The sequence below is a fragment of the Austrofundulus limnaeus genome, unplaced genomic scaffold (genome assembly GCF_001266775.1).
Source record: "Austrofundulus limnaeus strain Quisiro unplaced genomic scaffold, Austrofundulus_limnaeus-1.0 Scaffold30, whole genome shotgun sequence".
NCBI classification, from domain to species: Eukaryota; Metazoa; Chordata; class Actinopteri; order Cyprinodontiformes; family Rivulidae; genus Austrofundulus; species Austrofundulus limnaeus.
In genome coordinates this window covers 1,918,443-1,936,976 of record NW_013952432.1, presented here as the reverse complement: position 1 = coordinate 1,936,976, position 18,534 = coordinate 1,918,443, and the positions used below count along the sequence as shown (strand labels likewise).

Genomic DNA, 18,534 nt, shown 5'->3' with positions numbered 1-18,534 from the left:
ATGGAACACACTTTTTAAAAAAAAAATTAAATTAAATAAAAAAAAAGATTGGCAGATTTGGACAGTTTTTTCCGATAGTTGTTACTATTCACTCGGTGAAGCTGAGAACCACACCGAAAGCATGAAACATTCAAGAGATTTCATCATGAACTCTGTCAACCAGGCACACCCCAGGAAAGCGTGAAGCAGCWGTTTAGTTTATTGGCACACATGAGCTTTTAGTCACCCTTTTGATTTAAAGCTTCTACCTGGAATTGACTGTCGTGCTAAGATTTTTCTTATTATTATTGCCACACCAGTCAAACAGGTTTTTCTCTTTCTCTCTTTCACGGTAAGAAATATCCGTTAGCATATAATAATGCTAATAAAAATTGCAGTTTGGTGTATTTAAACCTAGTAGTTTCACAGAAAGATGTTATTCGTACTTTTATGTTGGTAGCCTGGTTTTCTAACTAAACTGTTTCAAACCACTAGCCTTCCTTTTCATATAGAGCATCAGTGCTGTCAGGTTTGTCTTGGCAAGAAAGTGACTAACTGCCTCAGTCACCAGTGGGTGCCTCTGAATAAAAGGTGTTCCACGAAGCGCTGACTGCCATCCTCTTCTTCTTCTCTCACTTCACAGATGGCCAGATTCCGYGACCTCCTGTTCTCGGGCGACGGCGAGGCCGAGTGCTGCATGGCGGACAACTACCGCCCTCCTCAGCCGATCAAGGGCCGCTCTGTCCGCGCTTCCTTCCAGCAGTGACACCCACCCCCCCCCCTCATTTGACCTTTTGTAGCCCAGTTGCCCTGTCCTCCCCTTCCCTCCTACCCCACCCCCCACTCAGAATAACCTCTTTTGCAGCAAACCGCGAAGCACACACACACGAGCGCGCGTCTCRTCCGCTTTTCAAACAAAACAGGATCATGTCGAATTTAGATTTGCACCTCTGGTGTGTAACGGCCAAGCAGTTGCGGGTCATAATTTAATCGGACAACCGCTTTCACGGAGACTGCACTTTAACCAGTTACAGTAGATGACTGTTAATGGGGCGCTGGATGAGCCGGAAGCACGAGCGGTATAGTTTCTGTACACGGGGGAGGATTAAACTATTTTACCATCTGTGAAGGGGGGTGTAAGGTGCCAACAGTGGACAAACATGGACACACAGGACATTCCTGATGCCAGCCTGTCTGTAATCTCTTGACTGACTGCCAGCCTCTGCACCACAGCAGCTTAATGAAATGCTGCCGCCTCCATGGCAAGGGATTGCCTCAGAAAATCCCCACCCCTACCCTCCATCACACAAACAACACACGTGCAGTCTCCCGCAGACATGGTGCCCTCAGGCACTGACCTGCTTATTGATCCAACCGATACAACATGTAGAACAGTGAATCTGGACAGAACACATCATGATAGTGACTTTCATTTCTGCTTTTACYGTCTAATCTGCTTTGTTATTATTATGGATTGCCTTTAAAGCCTGGCTGAGTCTTAAGTGGTTATTTAATGAAACAAAAGCTTCCGTTCCTCTTTTTATTCTGAGCATATTGCAGTAGAGTGTGATTTTTTAAAAGAATTTGTATATGAAAAAAAAGCATTCAATGCTAAAGCTTAAATGCACAACAGGTCTACAAGCACCGCCATAGTGGATAAGGCACAGAGCCATAAATAAAATAAAATTACACTCTTTCAGAAGCCAAGCAAAAAAAAAATAAAAAAACCCTGATGGATTCTGGTGTCCACCTGGTGTCCACCTGGTGTCCACCTGGTGTCCACCTGGTGTCTTCTGCAGGACAGTGATTACCAAGAAGCTCTTAAGACATCTGGGTGTTGCATTTCTGACAAGAGATGTTTCTCTGGAAAGATTGTAATTTTGAAAAATATATGCATATATGCAGTATAATATATTTTGAAAAATGCCTTTTGCGAAGCAATACTGGATCTGTAAGAATATGTTGTCGTTCTATTTTGTGTGTGGACATTTACTGGTTAAATAAACATATTTTATGATTAACCTCGTGCCCTCTCGTTTGCTTGTTTACTTTTATTTTGCTCCTTGTACCTCGAATAGCTTGAGCTTGAATATGTTTTTTTTTTTAATGTTACAATAAAGTCTTAGAATCATTTCACATTCATTGTCCAAGCTGAAACACAAAACCAAARTGGAAGTTAGACTAGTGTGCAAGGTGTTTTACTTTCAGTCTGAYTGGGCAAATTAACTACAGGATTTTATTGAACAATGGATTCTGTTTCTGAACATCTGCTTGCATTTAAAGTTTAAACTTGATGGATTTTAGTCGATATGATTCTGGGCATGTTTTGAACCTCCAAAGGGTGGGTTTAGGATGCTTTGATCTGCAATGGAAAGATTATTTTTAAACTTCCTGTGTATGTTTGCACATATCTGAGTGTCCAAACAGCAATGTCTGGTGCCAGTTATGCTGTGTTGATTTCATTTAATTTGATAGTGACATAAGTGAACCCAAAAATATACTAAATTTTATGCTAAAGGTAGCCTACAGTTTACAATTTTAGCCTTAAATTTATCTTTGTTTGGACAATTAATTCTCCAGTAGCTTTGTATCTGCACTAGCTGCAACACATTCTGGATTTGTCACACGAAAGTACCAAAAATATTTAATGCAAGAGGAAAATTTTCTTCTTTTTGTTTGCTAAAAAATGCTAACCAAGTGGCATTAAAGCAACAGATTAGAGCTTTTGAAGTGAAATCGTGTGGAAAGTTTGTAAATGACCAATAACTTTTTCAATACAGCTACRTGTTTGTTGCAGCCCATTTGGTCTTGACACTATTAGCTGTTAGCTCATCAATCCAGTCAGAATTTGAATCTATTCTGCTAAAYTGATGTTCAAAAARTTATCTACACCAGATAAGACAGTAWTTGTTCATAAYGTACACTAAAGCACATTTTCTTAAGTTTAAAGAAAACACTATAAATTCTGTCTAACAGGCTGTTGTTGTTCTAAACCAATTAGTATCCACTGAAAAAGAGTAAAAATAGCACAAAAACTGTGTAGAAAACATTAAAGTATTAAATTCAAAATGCAAAAATGAAACATTTATTTTAGACAAAACCATGTACATTTTACTTTTAACATATTGTTGCCACGTTCTGTAACCAGAATTCAGTTTTTGTGATTTTTATTAAAGATTTTCTCGTAAAAAATTTGGCAAACCAGTAGAAAAATACATTTTCAGTACTCGAAGTCATTTTCTCACGGATTTTCTCATCATACCTGCCTCGGCATGCTCTGTACCCACCTTGTCAGTCATGCTAACGTTTCTGATTTAATTACTGATGTGCACATTTGAAATAAGGAWAGGCAGATTTGGACCGGTTTTTAATAGCTATTATTTATCATCAACGTCATCTCACCCCAGGGAGTAACTGTCTGGTGGCAAGAGTGAGCTTTTACCCACCTTTGTTGTTTTAATACTTTTATACTTTTACCATGAAATTGACTGTCTTTAGTTTTTTTTGTTGTTGTTTTGTTTTGTTTTGTTTTGTTTTTTTCATTAATATTGCTACACCTGTCCAACAGGATGTAACACTGTAAGATACTCCGTTTTGAGTAAAAAGTAAATAAATGACACCTTAAACACTGCAGTTTGTTGTATTTAAACCTTGTTTTTTAATTTTAAAAAATGTGGTCTTTGAAATCATAAACCTGTCGGTGGCCTGACTTTTACAAGCCAAAACTATTCATTTCACAAATATTCAAATCATTTGTCTAATAGCATAATTTTCTAAGTCATATGACATAGGCAAATATGCTATAAGGCTAACGAAATTATAATGGACAAATTCTGCACCCTTCTCCTCCATTTTCAGCACCTAAAGCTGTTTTCACATTGAAATTCCTCTTCAAACTCCTTCTAGTCATCTAACTTTGTCAAATGAAAAAAAAATCTGATCAGATGAAGATGTGTATCTGCTAACATGGACCAGATGGTGGTTTATTAATGATAACTTCTCATGTGTGCAGGCGCTGTTAACCCCTCTGTGCAATGAAGATTTCACTCAGCCATGGTATTTCACACGCTGTACATGACTTCTCGCCTCACTTGCAAACACTGTACAGTAAGATGAGCTCAGGAGCGTTTCATTTCATCTTACTAACAAAGTGTGAGAGTCTGAACAGGAAAAGWTGKCTTGGCACTCTGCTCAGAATAGAGCTGAACTTTAGACCCTAAAGAGACACCAGTCAAACTTTATGTACTCCTAAAGTATCAGTACAAATTAGAGCTACTGACTACTRAAGTGTCCTCATTAACACTGTCACAATCAATTTTTTTCACTTCATTCACAAAAAAAGAATAAAGTATAGAGGAAAGTTTGCTCAGATCACGTGATTTGTAATGGTGCAATGTGAAAAATGCAGTAAACATTAACGCCGAGGACATACATTCAGTGACCCAAACCAGTGTTTCCGGAAAGATCTTTTAGAAAAAGCAGTTGAAAACTCTTAAACAGGGAGCACCTGTTTACTTTGTTGGTAGGAGGGAACTTTTAGTCACACATTAAATATAACATTGTTACCAGGAACTGATTGGCTCCACTRTGATTTTTCTCATTACTATTGTTACACTGGTCCAACAGGTTTGACAACTAAAAAAAGTCAATAAGGTCAAATTCTTGCTTCCGTTCTCTCTCTTCAAGCTGTCTTTTTTGGTCAGTTTGGTGCATGTATGGAACGAGACAGAAGCCTTAACATTGAGCGCACACAGATCAGTACCTTCTGTTTGACTTCCACCGACCCACTGGAGCACAAACTTTCTGTCATTACAACTCTRCACCATCAAGCTGAACGTATCCCCACAGGGTTAGAAGAGAAAAGGAGCATGAACACATCAAAAACACTCACCAAACCTGTGGATTTTCTGACTGGTAGGGGTGGGGTAATCGATCTGTTGCCACTATTGATATCAAGGTGAGCATTGATCAATACTAGCGAGGTGAGATTAATAGTTCTGTTTGTATTTTATTGGTGCTACTGACACTATTTTTTACAAATAAAATGAAAAATGAAGTCAGTAGTGAAGAATTTCCAAACTTCTTGACGTCAGTCAATACTGACTTCGAGTCTGTGAATCTGTTGCTTTTTTGTTATTTTTGCACTAGTGACAATTTTCCTTAAACAAATTGCATGTAGTACAAGGGAATAAGTGAATTATGTTATATTTTTATACTGTTATACAGCGGGTAAAATAAGTATTGAACACGTCAACATTTTTCTCAGTAAATATATTACTAGAGGTGCTAATGACATGAAATTTTCAYCAGATGTTGGTAACAACCCAAGTGATCCATACATACAAAGAAATCAAACCATAAATGTCCAGAAATGAAGTTATTTGTAATAATGTGGAATGGCACAGGGAAAAAGTATTGAACACATGAAGAAAGGGAGGTGTAAAAAGGCATGGAAAGAAAAGACACCAGCTGAACTCTCTCAGTAATTASAAAGCAAGCCTGCCCCTTGTCAGTGCAAGTTAATATCAGCTGGTTCAGTCCCAAATGATGGCCAGGTATCACACAAGAACCATCTGATGATGGGTAAAAGTAAAGAGCTCTCTCAAGACCTTCACCACCTTATTGTTGCAAAGCATAATGATGGCATCGGTTACAGAAGAATGTCTAAACTTCTGAAGGTTCCAGTGAGAACTAAAGGGGTCATAATTCAGAAGTGGAAAGAACATTAGTTCTCCATAAACCGACCACGACCAGGTGCTTCTCACAAGATTTCTGACAGAGGAGTGAAAAGAATTATCAGAAGAGTTGTCCAAGAGCCAAGGACCACTTGTGGAGAGCTTCAGAAAGACCTGGAATTAGCAGGTACGTTTGTTTAAAAGAAAACAATAAGTAATGCACTGAACCACCATGGCCTGTATGCACGCTCACCACGCAAGACTCCACTGCTGAAGAAACAGCATGTTGAAGCTCCTTTAAAGTTTGCTGCACAACATTTAGACAAGCCTGTGTAATACTGGGAGAATATAGTCTGGTCAGATGAGACCAACATTGAACTGTTTGGATGCCAGAATACACATCATGTTTGGAGGTCAAATGGCACTGCACATCAGCCCAAAAACACCATACCAACAGTGAAGTTTGGAGGTGGGAACATCATGGTGTGGGGCTGTTTTTCAGCAYATGGTACTGGCAAACTTCAAATAATTGAAGGAAGGATGAGTGGAAAAATGTACAGAGACATTCYTGATAAAAATCTGCTTCCATCTACCAGGATGATGAAGATGAAACGTGGCTGGACATTTCAGCAAGACAATGAGCCCAAATACAAAGTGAAGGAAACTCAGTTGGTTTCAGAGAAAGAAACTAAAGCTGCTGGAATGGCCCAGCCAATCACCTGACCTGAATCCAACAGAAAATCTATGGAAAGAACTAAAGATCAGAGTTCATAGAAGAGGTCCACGAAAACTTCAAGATTTGAAGACTGTTTGTGTGGAAGAATGGGCCAAAATCACACCTGAGCAATGCATGCCACTAGTTTCTCCATACAGGAGGCATCTTGAAGCTGTCATTGATAACAAAGGCTTTTGTACAAAGTATTAGATAAATTTCAGTWAGTGTGTTCAATAMTTTTTYCCTGTGCCATTCCACATTATTACAAATAACTTCATTTCTGGACATTTATGGTTTGATTTCTTTGTATGTATGGATCACTTGGGTTGTTACCAACATCTGGTGAAAATTTCACGTCATTAGCACCTCTAGTAATATATTTACTGAGAAAAATGGTGACGTGTTCAATATTTATTTTACCCGCTGTATATACTCTTTTATACTGCTGTAGTTAGTTAATAAAACATTTTATTTGCCTAAAACATTTGTCCTGTGTTTTATCATATTTCACTAAGTAAAGGCAAATTCACAAAATTATTTACTGAACAATATGTTTAAGTAAAAAGTATCAGTTTTGCTATCAGCAATACCAGCCCTGTATTTATTTGCTGTCAGATTGATATCTAAATTCCCAGTATCGCACACCTCTACTAACTGGGCCTTTGTCAAGTCAGCGAAAAAATCCAAACAGCATGCCACAGAACACAACAGGAAATACAAAGGCAAAAAAAAGTCATCTAGTATGTTGCTCTGATAAACTCTGAAGAATCTTCTCCAGACACAACATCCCGGTGTGTTTCAAACGTAACAGGAGTCTCAGACAGAGGCTGGTCCATCCTGAGGTCAAACACAAACTGAGCGGTGTGTGGTGTCTGCAGAACTGTGCAGAGAGGAATGTTCAGATCTCTATATTGGAGAAACYGAACAACCTCTTCACAGGTGCATGGTTCAACACATGAGAGTTTACATCACAGCAACAACTTCTCAAGTGAAACATATTAAGACTAAAACACACTAAGGAGGTTGCACCAATCATCAGAGTCAGAGCCAGTGCAGAACCAAAACAAGGCAGGTTTATTTATACAGCACATTTCAGCAATCAGTGCTTTGCATGATGAAAACATAAAAAATAAGTTTATTACAGTGACAGAATAAAGGAAAGGAAAGAAACATTAGACCACAGACTGAAATTATTGATGTTTCAAGTTTTTTTTTATAAAACAGACAAAGTCAACTCTAAAGAAATGGAAAAAGTTTAATGAAGCCAGTTTAAATGATTTAGTGTCTGAAGACTCAAGCTTTTCCCTGAAGTACACGTTTCTGGTTTGCTAGAATGTCCTGTACACAAACAGGTTTGTCTTTGATATGTGGAGGAGACAGAGGAGCTGATAAAGTGTGTTGTGTCAAGCAGTAAAAAAAAAAACATTGGCTGGTATGTTTCACTCTCAAAACAGAAAATAATATGAGAAACAGATTGGATTATTTTACCAACTCTTTACTAGATTATTAAAATAATGTAATTTCTCACTTTTGACTCCCTACTGGTGTTTTTAATATAGGTTTCTATTTGGTAGCTCACCAGCTTTTTCTTTTGTGTTGAATCTTTTTTTTCTCTTTCTCTGGTGTTGTGACAGATGGGTGAGAAGAGAGGTCCTGCTGGGTGCCTTTAAGTAGCCCAGATGTGACCACATATGTTTTACTTCCTTCAACACATGCCTTCGTAAACTCATGAGGCTGGGACGTGTGGACTAGCCCTTTAGTCTGCAGTGTGAGTAAACACCAAGGTCTGAAAGTTCAGCGACTTTGTAGATAAAKGATAACATGAGACAATAAGTTTCTAAATGTTCAAGACATATCATACATTAGACACACACTATAGGAAGCATGTCAGGCATCTTCCTGCAAACATCTGAGCCGTAGTGCAGCTTGTTGCATAATGAATCATCRCAGGCATGTGACATATAGCAAGGAACCTTGAACAGCCCACTCGTCTCGTCACTGTGAGGGGTTGGAAATGCAMCACAGCTGTCTGGTAAAAAAGCTGACGCAGTGCTTTCTGTGGGATTATAGGTCACAGTGCTGATCACGACTCAGTAAGTGATTTTCATTTTCACTTGTAGGAAGCGACCACAGAAGRCCGATCACACACTTGAGATGGTTTCTGACTCTAAAAGAACTGTGACACACATGTGGAAATGGGAGGGTCTAAGCAGAATAAATTCTTAACATACTGAACGTTTTATACACTTGGCTGAGCATGAGTGATGAAATGTTTATGGRTTTGAACAAACCATATTCCAGTTCTTGCAGACATATGAATTTAACACAAAACTCACATTTATCTGCATTTTTCTTTTGCATACTGCCCCCAAAACTAATTTTGCTTGTGTCTTTTCCCTTCAAGTTATGCTTTTTTTCCTGCTGATTATTAGAATTGCAAAATTTAACACTCACCTGCTGATGACACTATTCAACAAAGTATAATCTGTTAAYAGAAATCAAGGTTTTTAACAGTATTACCCACAATAGTTGGCTAAAGTTTACTTAAGTCACCTTTGCGTCCGCTCCATGTGGAATTCAATTCATTTCAACTCAGGCTCCTTAAGTCACACCAAACGTTGTCTCAGGACACTGTCCATCCGTCCGTCAGTTCGTTTTCTTCCACTTATCCGGGGTCCAGTCGTGGGGGCAGCAGCCTAAGCAGAGAGGCATCCTAACCAGATGCCCGAGCCACCTCAACTGGCTCCTTTCGACGTGGAGGAGCAGCGGCTCTACTCTGAGTCCCTCCTGGATGACTGAGCTTCTCACCCTATCTCTAAGGGAGAGCCCAGACACCCTGCAAAGGAATCTCATTTCGGCTGCTTGTATCCGCGATCTCGTTCTTTCGGTCACTACACAAAGTGACCATAGATGAGGGTAGGAACGTAGATCGACCGGTAAATCAAGAGCTTTACCTTCTGGCTCAGCTCTCGCTTCACCTTGACAGACCGGTACAGCACCCACATCACTGCAGTCGCAGCACCAATCCGCCTGTCGATCTCCCGCTCCATTCTTCCCTCATTTGTGAACAAGACCCCAAGATACCTAAACTCCTTTACTTGGGGCAGAGCCTCCTCCCTGACCCGGAGAAGGCACCCTACCCTTTTCTGTCTCAAGACCACGGTCTGGGATTTAGAGGCACTGATCCTCATCCTGGCCGCTTCACACTCGGCTGCGAACCACTCCAGTGAGAGCTGGAGATCACGATCTGATGAAGCCAATGGGACCACATCATCCATAAAAAGCAGAGACGTGATCCTAAGGTCACCAAAAAGGATCTCCTCAACACCTTGACTGTGCCTAGAAATTCTATCCATAAAAGTTATGAACAGAATTGGTGACAAAGGGTAGCCTTGGCGGAGTCCAACTCTCACCAGAAACAAGTCCGACTTACTACCGGCAATGCAGACCAAACTCTGGCACTGGTCGTACAGGGACCTAACAGCCCATAACAATGGGCCTGGTACCCCATACTCCCGGAGTACCCTCGAACCCGCTGGTGGACATCGGCGGTGAGGGATGCTGTCAGGCTGAAGAAGGAGTCCTGTCAGGTTTTTTTGACCTGTGGGACTCATATTGTGACAGGTTCTTTACCAACAGATCATCTGGCTTTTGCTAGTACGGTCGGAGTAGCATGTTGTTACTTTTGACTGATTAAAAAAAATACAGACCATTGATAACCAAGGAGTGGGTTCGTTTTATGGCCGGTCCCACTTGGCTTGCACAGAGCAGGAATAACCTTATCTGGGTCACCTCCACAGAACCTCAGTGCCCCCTCCTCCTGCTCTGCTGGTTGCACCGATAAGAGTGATATCAAATGAAAGCTTTGCTGCAACAGAGAGCTTAGAGTCTATACCGGTGGTTCTTAAACTTTTTTGAGGTACCGAACCCACCAGTTTCGTATACGCATTCACTGAACCCTTTTTAGTTATATATAAAATATGATTTTTTTTCCCAATTCAAGACATAGGTATATGTTGTTGTTGTTTTTTTTTACTGGTGTATAAATGAGCCGTGCGTGAACATCACCTTGCTCACAGAACAAAACCAACACAATGCATGAACTCACAACAAATTACAGTATGACTTTATTCTGGCCCCAAAAAAAATAATTTGCCCCCAAAACAATTTCAGCCCCCCAAAAATATTTTTTACTATTTTACTAATAAAAAATAAACTGGGATTTTTTTTTTTGAAGAATTTAACATTTTTAATAACTTTTTTATTCATTTATTTTAAAGTTATTTGTTTTTTGTCGTTTTTGAATCCACAAAATACTTTTTTGGGGGCCAGCACTGATTGGCCAAGCAATCTCACGTGATCCTCTGCAGCAAGTGATGGCCAAGCGGGGCGTCATCATGACTTGACACAAGTGTGTCTTTACCTCCGCGGCAGAGGCTCCACTTAACCCCTGAGACCGGCTCATCAAACCCCTAGGGTTCAATCGAACCCAGGTTAAGAACCACTGGTCCATACATACCAGTGTCTCTGGTTTTCTTTACATATTCCATTGCTCAGTTTACTCTTTGCTCAATGCGTTTCCACATGCACTAAGGTAAACTTCAAGAGTTGAGCAGTTTTGCTTGAATAGATAACAACAGTCACCCATTCACTTTCTAATTCACTCGTTTCCTCCTGAGCTTTCATCTCCTTTTTTCTAATTACTGTTATCCACAGATTTCCTATCTTCTTTGAGGCCTACCTCAGTCAAATTAAWCCAGACTTGGGTCAGATTCCTGTGCTCCCTCCATGGTATGCTGGTTACCATTACCCACCGGCGTAATGTTTCCTGTTGAAGGACGGGAGGTCATGACTCTCACATTACAGCCTGTTAGCTGGTACTTGTGAAGATGAAAAGGTGGTGTGTTTGGAAAGTACTCATAGACTGACCATTGTTCAGCATCATTTGTTTAAATGAATGTAGCATTTTGTTCTATTTTTTTATGAGGTTTAACGTATTTTAGCTGGTTATTACTTTTTGGTTGAATCATAATTGCTGGCTAAAGTGAAGTTAATCTTTACTTTAAATGTGATGAAAAGTTTCATTTTTACCCTATTATTTATCAAGGAATCCATGATAGTTTCTGACAAGTAAACATTTTCCTCATTATATTGTCAATTTACATCACTTCATTTAAAGATATCATGTCTGTCAGACCAATAGAGTATTGGCGCAAAATGAAATTTGTTTTCACTTTTCATAGTACATGCTCTTGTTTTTGTTTGTTTGTTTGTTTGTTTGTTTTTGTTTTTGACAGCAGCATATTTAAAACAAGTTTTTACATAAAAAAGTGATTTTCTGAGACAAGGTCTTATTCATAACCTGAAATTTGTGCCTCGAATAGATATAGATATCCCAACTGTTGATTTTTTGTAATAGTTAWAATCTGTCTGGCATCACAAGCCTGTCACCTTTGAAAGGAAGTGTCACATACAACACACAGTAAATGCCTTTGATAGATACACATAAATTAGGAACTTTTATAAGGAAACTTGTCAAAATATGCAGGAAAAAAACAGGGGGAAGTGTAACGGCAGTGGCTGAAATTTACCTCTAACTATCACGAGTACCTCGGAGCTCACGCAACACTGCAAAGGGAAATAGACTTTAAAATGAAATATATGCAAAGGTTCATGATAATGTTTTAGCCTGCATCTGTGTTTGTGTCTGTTACCAAAATATCTCATGAATCAGTGGACACTATTTGATAAAACTCTGAAAGAAATCCTTGGATCCACATCTACAACTGATTCACTTTTAGGGTCAGTTTAATTAGGCCACCATAACCAACTTAACTTAAAACGCATGAAAAGCTATGGGTGCCAATAACTACATGGAGTCATTTGTCTGGCAGTTAGCAAATTATAACGTGGACCAGTAGTAGGATTTTAATGACACTCAGTCATTGGGAGTCAGTTAACTTTAAGATGGCTGCTTCAACTAATCATCAGCAAATACAAACATGGCTATAGCTCAGTCAAGTTTGCAGACATTGAGCTAAATTTTGTTTTGGCAGTAGCTGATGCAGCCCCAGCCACTGTAACATATACATACATATTGATAGTTCTATAGTTGTACCAATACAACTTCAACTCTGTTATTTCTCAAAATGAGATGACCTCAGCCTAAACCTTTAGAATTAAGTGTCGAGTGAAGTCTTCAAAAAAATGCCTTTACTTTTAAACACAATGGGCACAAATCCATTCATCTGCTAGCCCGCTAATGGCCTACTGTAACTAATGTTTTTCTAAGCAGTTTAGTATTTGCATTAACTATAAATTAAACATTGGACTTACATTTTGCCTAAATAATACCGGCTATTTTATTGCCACTAAAAGGGTTATGAAATGCATGCCCTCATTCAGGACAGAATCCTAAATACTGACTTTCCCAAGCAGCAAAATGCTCAACAAAGCTATGCTGCAAACCACGCCATTTCATTTGTCACACCATTTTTGGAAATGGCACCATTGCGCTCCAAAAATGAAGGGGGCGCTATTTCCTATACTGGTCGCAGTATTTGTTTGAATTTTTTTTATTGATCTTGATTAATTCTGGTCCCTTAAAATCTATGAAGCAAAACATTTACAACTAAACTAGCATTCAAATTTTGTAACACATTATCATCTGAAAATTTAATAAAACAAATGAAATAAAAATAAAACATATTGAAAAATGAAAAACAGATGATTATTCTTTTTTATTTCACATACTAAAAACGGGAAAACGAACAGTTCTTTATTTCCTAAACCGAAAGTTYAGCACTGYAGATATCAGACCATTCAAAGTGGAGCGAGTTAAATAACTTTTAAATAACAGGTTTAAATTACAGGCAGCTGCCTGTAAATAAATGAATAAATGCTAACTAACTATTTTTGCATTTAGCTGCAGACTGCATTTTTTATTAAGTCTAGCTAATTTCTATTAAAAAATTATTTCTGTAGCTCCACCTTGAATAGTCTGATATCGAGATAAATAAACATGTTTTAGAAACGTTATAGCTAACCAGGCAGCTACAATAGATAAATGTTAGCTACCATTAACTAGTTTTATATTTCTCTARGAGGTGTCAGCTGATCATTTGTTTCTCACTGATGATTCAAACTGTTTCCTGGAGCTTCTGCTGCTTGTAGCACATAAGCCTTTTTCCAACAGGTCCATCGTGAGGAACTTAAAACTGCAGCAGCCTCCACAAGACATTTCTGCCACACCAGTAGTTTTTGCACATAACTATTAAATGTTTTCAACAACATCCAAAAACAAGCTAAAACATGTCAACTGCTGAKATGTGGGTTGTTTAGAGAGTTCACAACTATAAGTGAGTTGGGTTTGGTGTGAAGGAAACTCAAGTTATGTCACTGAAAGGAAATGATGCATTTCAATTTTTACAGAGAAATTCCTTAGAAGATTTTTACAAAAACCTTTGCTTGTAATGGTAAAATTAGCTACAATTCAAAAGCATAAACTGAAGTTGCTGACTGGTCTCCTGTGAAATACACTGAGTTTTTCTTCACAAAATGTCAGATAAGAATAATTTATTGATGTAATTTAACTTTAGACTGACTAAATTCAAGCACAAGCTTCTGCACAACCCGTCTCTGATATGAGGAATATTTGTCTCTTTATTTATAGATGCATGGATGAAACCACTGTTAGTTCTCCTTGATATACAGGAAAATGTTTCAAAACATCCTGTGGCCAACGGTGCATTTAGTTTTGGCTACGGCRTTGTTACACAATGACCTGAGATAAGTAAACTGCCAGTCGTAATGGCCTCACTTTTTCACCAAGCACACAGTAAATGATTTTATTAAAAGACAAATGCAAATCTTCACAAACCTTTGACAAATTTGTCATCCTGTCAGCGCATCGACACAATATTCTGACAGTCGGTTCTTTTGTAATAATTAAATTCTGTCTGGCTCCACGAGTTTGGTGCCTTTTTAGAAAGTTCTGTCAGAGTGTGCATGCAACATACAATTCTTTCCTTTGATAGATGGACACAAATTAATCAACCTCAGTAGGGAAATCAGAAAAAACATGCAGCAGTGAGGTGAGGAAGTGTGTTTCAGTAGCTTGCTGATGCAAATGGTTGAAACCACTAAACCCAAAGTTTTGTTTGATCATCATTGGTCATACAATGCTGAAAAGTAACATAAATAAATAAATAAATAAATAAATAAATAAATAATGCATAGGGTATGTTTTTACATGAATTAAATGAGGTTTGGTTGATTTAAAACAAGCTTGTGGCAATAATGACCAATGTCCATTTGGTGTTTTGCAAGTTACAGAGGCAGAAGTTCACTGCATGACTCAAGTGTCCTACAGCTTCGTCAACACAGCTTAAATCATGAGATGGTGATGGAAGAGATGAGAAATCATTGGACGGTGAGCTACTTCACAATCAAAATGAACTTTTAAATAGTGTAAAGTGACTTTTTCCAAACTTGTGTAATGATAAACCCTTTACAGCTGGATTATCATCGTAACATTGTGTAAAAGCTTTTCTAATTGCATGAAATTTGCATCAAAATTGTCTTTTCAATAAAAAATTCAGAGCCTAACTTCTCAAATAATCTGTTCATATGAGCAGGCTGTCTATAAATTTAGTTCTTGTCTTTTTTCCTGTTTTTATTTCTTTTGTTTGGCCATTTTCTCTTACTCATTTTCCAGTTCATCCATCCATTGATCCATCATCTTTACCCTCTCCTTTCTTTCTGGGTCACTGGTGCCCAAGTCCAGCAGTCACTAAAGGCCTTTTAGCCCTGCAAGACCAACCTGAGCCAGCCTGACAGGAATCCCAGGTTCATCTTGTTTGCATTAGCCCTTATCACCCAGTCCCACCCCAATTTCTGAACCTGGAGACCTGTGGTTCTGTCCGGGCCAGGCTGCTCGGCCTGATTTAATGATAGGTACTGTTGCCCATTGATTGGTTCACTGACCGGGAGGGTTATGTCACAATAGGTGTTTTTTGCATTGTAAGGCCCGGCCTTGGTCCGCCCCATCTCCAGTCAGCCTAACCTTTATCTACTCTGGCCCCAGTTGGGTTTGCATTGATGTGAACAGGATCATAATATTAAACACACGTAGTTTTATTTAATTTTATTTGCCACAAAACAATAATGGACTACAACATAGTCGAAGGAAAAGTAGCAAAGGTTATGATGATTGTGCCCACATTTTGCCCRCACTCTGCTCAATGCAAAGACAGCCACAGCCAGGGTATAATAATGCCAGGCTGACTGGAGCGGGAGCAGCCTAACAATAAAAAAAAAATAATTGTAATAAAATAAAATAAACAGGTACACCCTGGACAGGGACAAGTCCATCACAGGGCCACAAACAACCATTCACCCTCTCGCTCATATCTAGGATAATTGTGGAGTTGGTAATTAGCCTAAAATTCATGTTTTTGGTCTGTGGGAGAAAGCCATAGTGCCCAGAGAAAACCCAAAGATGCACTGAGAGAACATATAGAAGGATTCCCAGCCAGGATTCAGTCCGGCAACCTTCTTAGCAAGAGGAAACAGCTCTATCAACTGAGTTACCATGCCACCACTCCAGTTCTTATTGTTCCGAAATTTGCCGTTATTCAGGACTTGGGTTTACATTTCCTAACCTGGAAGAAGGGAATAACCAGTAGGCCTCTACAGAAGGTCCAAATAAAAATACAAAACAAGAAGGAAAGAAAATATGCACAAGAATAAAGTTGTACTATTTTTTGTGGAACTGGATTCTCAAAAAGCTAAAAACCATGGCTAATATTCAACTGCAAATGTTTGGTTTGATCTCAAAACCCTCGCTCTCTCTACACTCAACCGGACACCTACTATATTTCAAACAAAGTAACTAGTGGCACTGTGTAAAACCTTTGAGGAAGTTGCGTGTTTGCTCACAGACGTGTGAACAATGGGTTTGACAGTGATTATGAGATAATATTCTTGAGAAATTATGCCTATGCTAATTCCCACACAGTGTGAAGGCACAGAGCAAAGATTCATTTCCAACTCGGCTAACAGATAATTCTGCTCAAAMTATCAAATAATTTTCACTTGAATAATGAAAAGTTGCCTTTTCTAAAATCACAATAACTCATCATGTAAAGTATACGACAAAGTATTATTAGGCAAAAAACAAACAAGTGATGTGTAGATTTCCCAGGAAGCTGTCTGATTTTCTGTGTGGTGGTGTTTGTGTTAATGCTTTACAGAAATACCCTTGTTCACACGCTTGATGCAAGGTTAACAAGTGAAACTAAAACTTTTATTTGGCTAAACTCTGACAGGTTATAAAATAAATCGAAATAAGAAGTAGTAAATTTAAAAAGCAACATATCAGTTTTTGCATTGGGAGTAGCTGGGTTTGGTCTACATTAGAATTCTGGCACCGCATGTTGACTTGCTGATAACACCCTCAGTCTGATAACATGAAGTATWTTCATTTCAAGAAGAGCTGAAAGAAAAACACCCAAACCGTCAGTAATTTATAAACTCCAACTAGGTTTTTGGAATGTTGTGTACTGCCTAATTTTAGCTATACAAAATAGCACATTTTAAATCTGCATTTACAATGACTTATAATATCAAGATTATGTCGTAGTAAAAAAGTCTGTAAAGTGAAGTTTAGATGAGCTGTGTTCTAATTTCATTCTAACAKGTCGAAAACATTAAGAAAAGAGTTTGACAATCTGAAGTGAGTCATGATTCATGACTTTACTTTTTACAAAAACAAGAGAGAAATTTCACCAGTCCTCATGGCTTCAGAACTTACCATCACATTTATTCATATGGGGATTCTGTGGTTTCAGCTTTTCGCTGGTTTCTTCCATTTTCCCTGTTATGCAGGTTATGTTTTGCTGCAGTCAATAAATCACTCGTTGAGCTAATTGCCTTTCTCAGTGTAATTAAGGAACTCACTCTAACCACATTCTGTCTTTACTTTTTCCATCCATCATCTATAACTTGACCTTTGTAAGACACATTGGGCTGAAATTGGGCGTGATGGTAGCTGAGAATGATCCCCATCACATACTGAATCCAAACCAAAAATCCAAGATGGCCGCCACTGTTAAAATAAATTAATTAATAAATTACTTTAACTAAGACATTTTAACACACATTGAACTAAAAATTGTCATGTTAGTAGCTGAGAGTAATCTCTACCACATACTGAATCCAAATAAAAAATAAAGATGGCCGCCAAAGCTAAGCTCAAATAACTATTTTTTTCCCTGATATAATGAGCTAAAAACTGGTAAATAGGTAGCTGAGAGCAATCTCTATCATTTGCACAGTTCTAATAAGAAATATATGAGATGGCTACCAGAGCTCTTTTTAAATGGTTATAGCTCACCTACAGTATTATAATGAGCTGAAATAGCAGCTGTCAGTAATCCCCATCACATGCTGTATCCAAATCAAAAATCACAGACGACCCCAACAGCTAAAATGAAGAAATCACTCAGTCTTTTTTAGACATATTGAGGTGAAATTTGGTTTTGTGGTGGCAGGCTGTGATCTCCAAAACATATAGTTGAATCTTAAAATTAAAACGTAAAACAGAAGCCATGTGGTTGGCCCCTTCATAGGTGCTCCAGGAACTATTCTAGTTACAACTTTATTGTTGGTATGACCATGAACCAGGGATAGTCAGTTCTGGTCCTCGAGGGCTGCAGCCYTGCACGTTTTACTTGTTTCTCTGCTCCAACACACCTGGTTTGAATGACTGGATGATTTTCAGGCTTCTGCAGAACTTGGAAGAGGTAATTCACTGACTGAATCAGGAGTGTTAGAGAAGGGGAAAAAGTAAAGCATGCAGGGCTGCGGCCCTCGAGGACCAGAATCCCTGCCWTAGATGGTCAGTCACTCCTGCCACACTTCTCTATGCTGGCAAACAAAACAATAGTCTCAGTTTTTATGCCATTGCTCTCATGCTAATAATTTTGCACAAATGATTTTCTTTTTCCACAGAGCTTTGATTTGTGTCAATCTTTTATTTATGATCATCTTTTGATCTGACAATAATAGTGTTTCACGTCATGTAGTTACTGTCTGCTGTAAAACCCCAAATAGATGCAAGAAGGAGCTGTGTGTGTGTGTGTGTGTGTGTGTGTGTGTGTGTGT

General features: G+C 38.6%; 1 protein-coding gene and 1 long non-coding RNA gene across 2 annotated transcripts in view; one reads left to right on the top strand and one right to left on the bottom strand.

Annotated features, from left to right (window-relative positions):
* LOC106515565 (carbonic anhydrase 1) overlaps positions 1 to 2,000 on the top strand; it is a 7,179-nt gene extending 5,179 nt beyond the window's left edge. The window contains exon 7 of the mRNA XM_014005423.1: positions 623 to 2,000. Within this exon, the coding sequence (XP_013860877.1) occupies positions 623 to 745 (123 nt within the window). The 3' untranslated portion in view covers positions 746 to 2,000. The remainder of the gene's footprint in view (positions 1 to 622) is intronic.
* The window catches only part of LOC106515567 (uncharacterized), a 48,561-nt gene that overhangs the window by 20,118 nt on the left and 9,909 nt on the right, over positions 1 to 18,534 (bottom strand). The gene's annotated exons all lie outside the window — the stretch shown is intronic.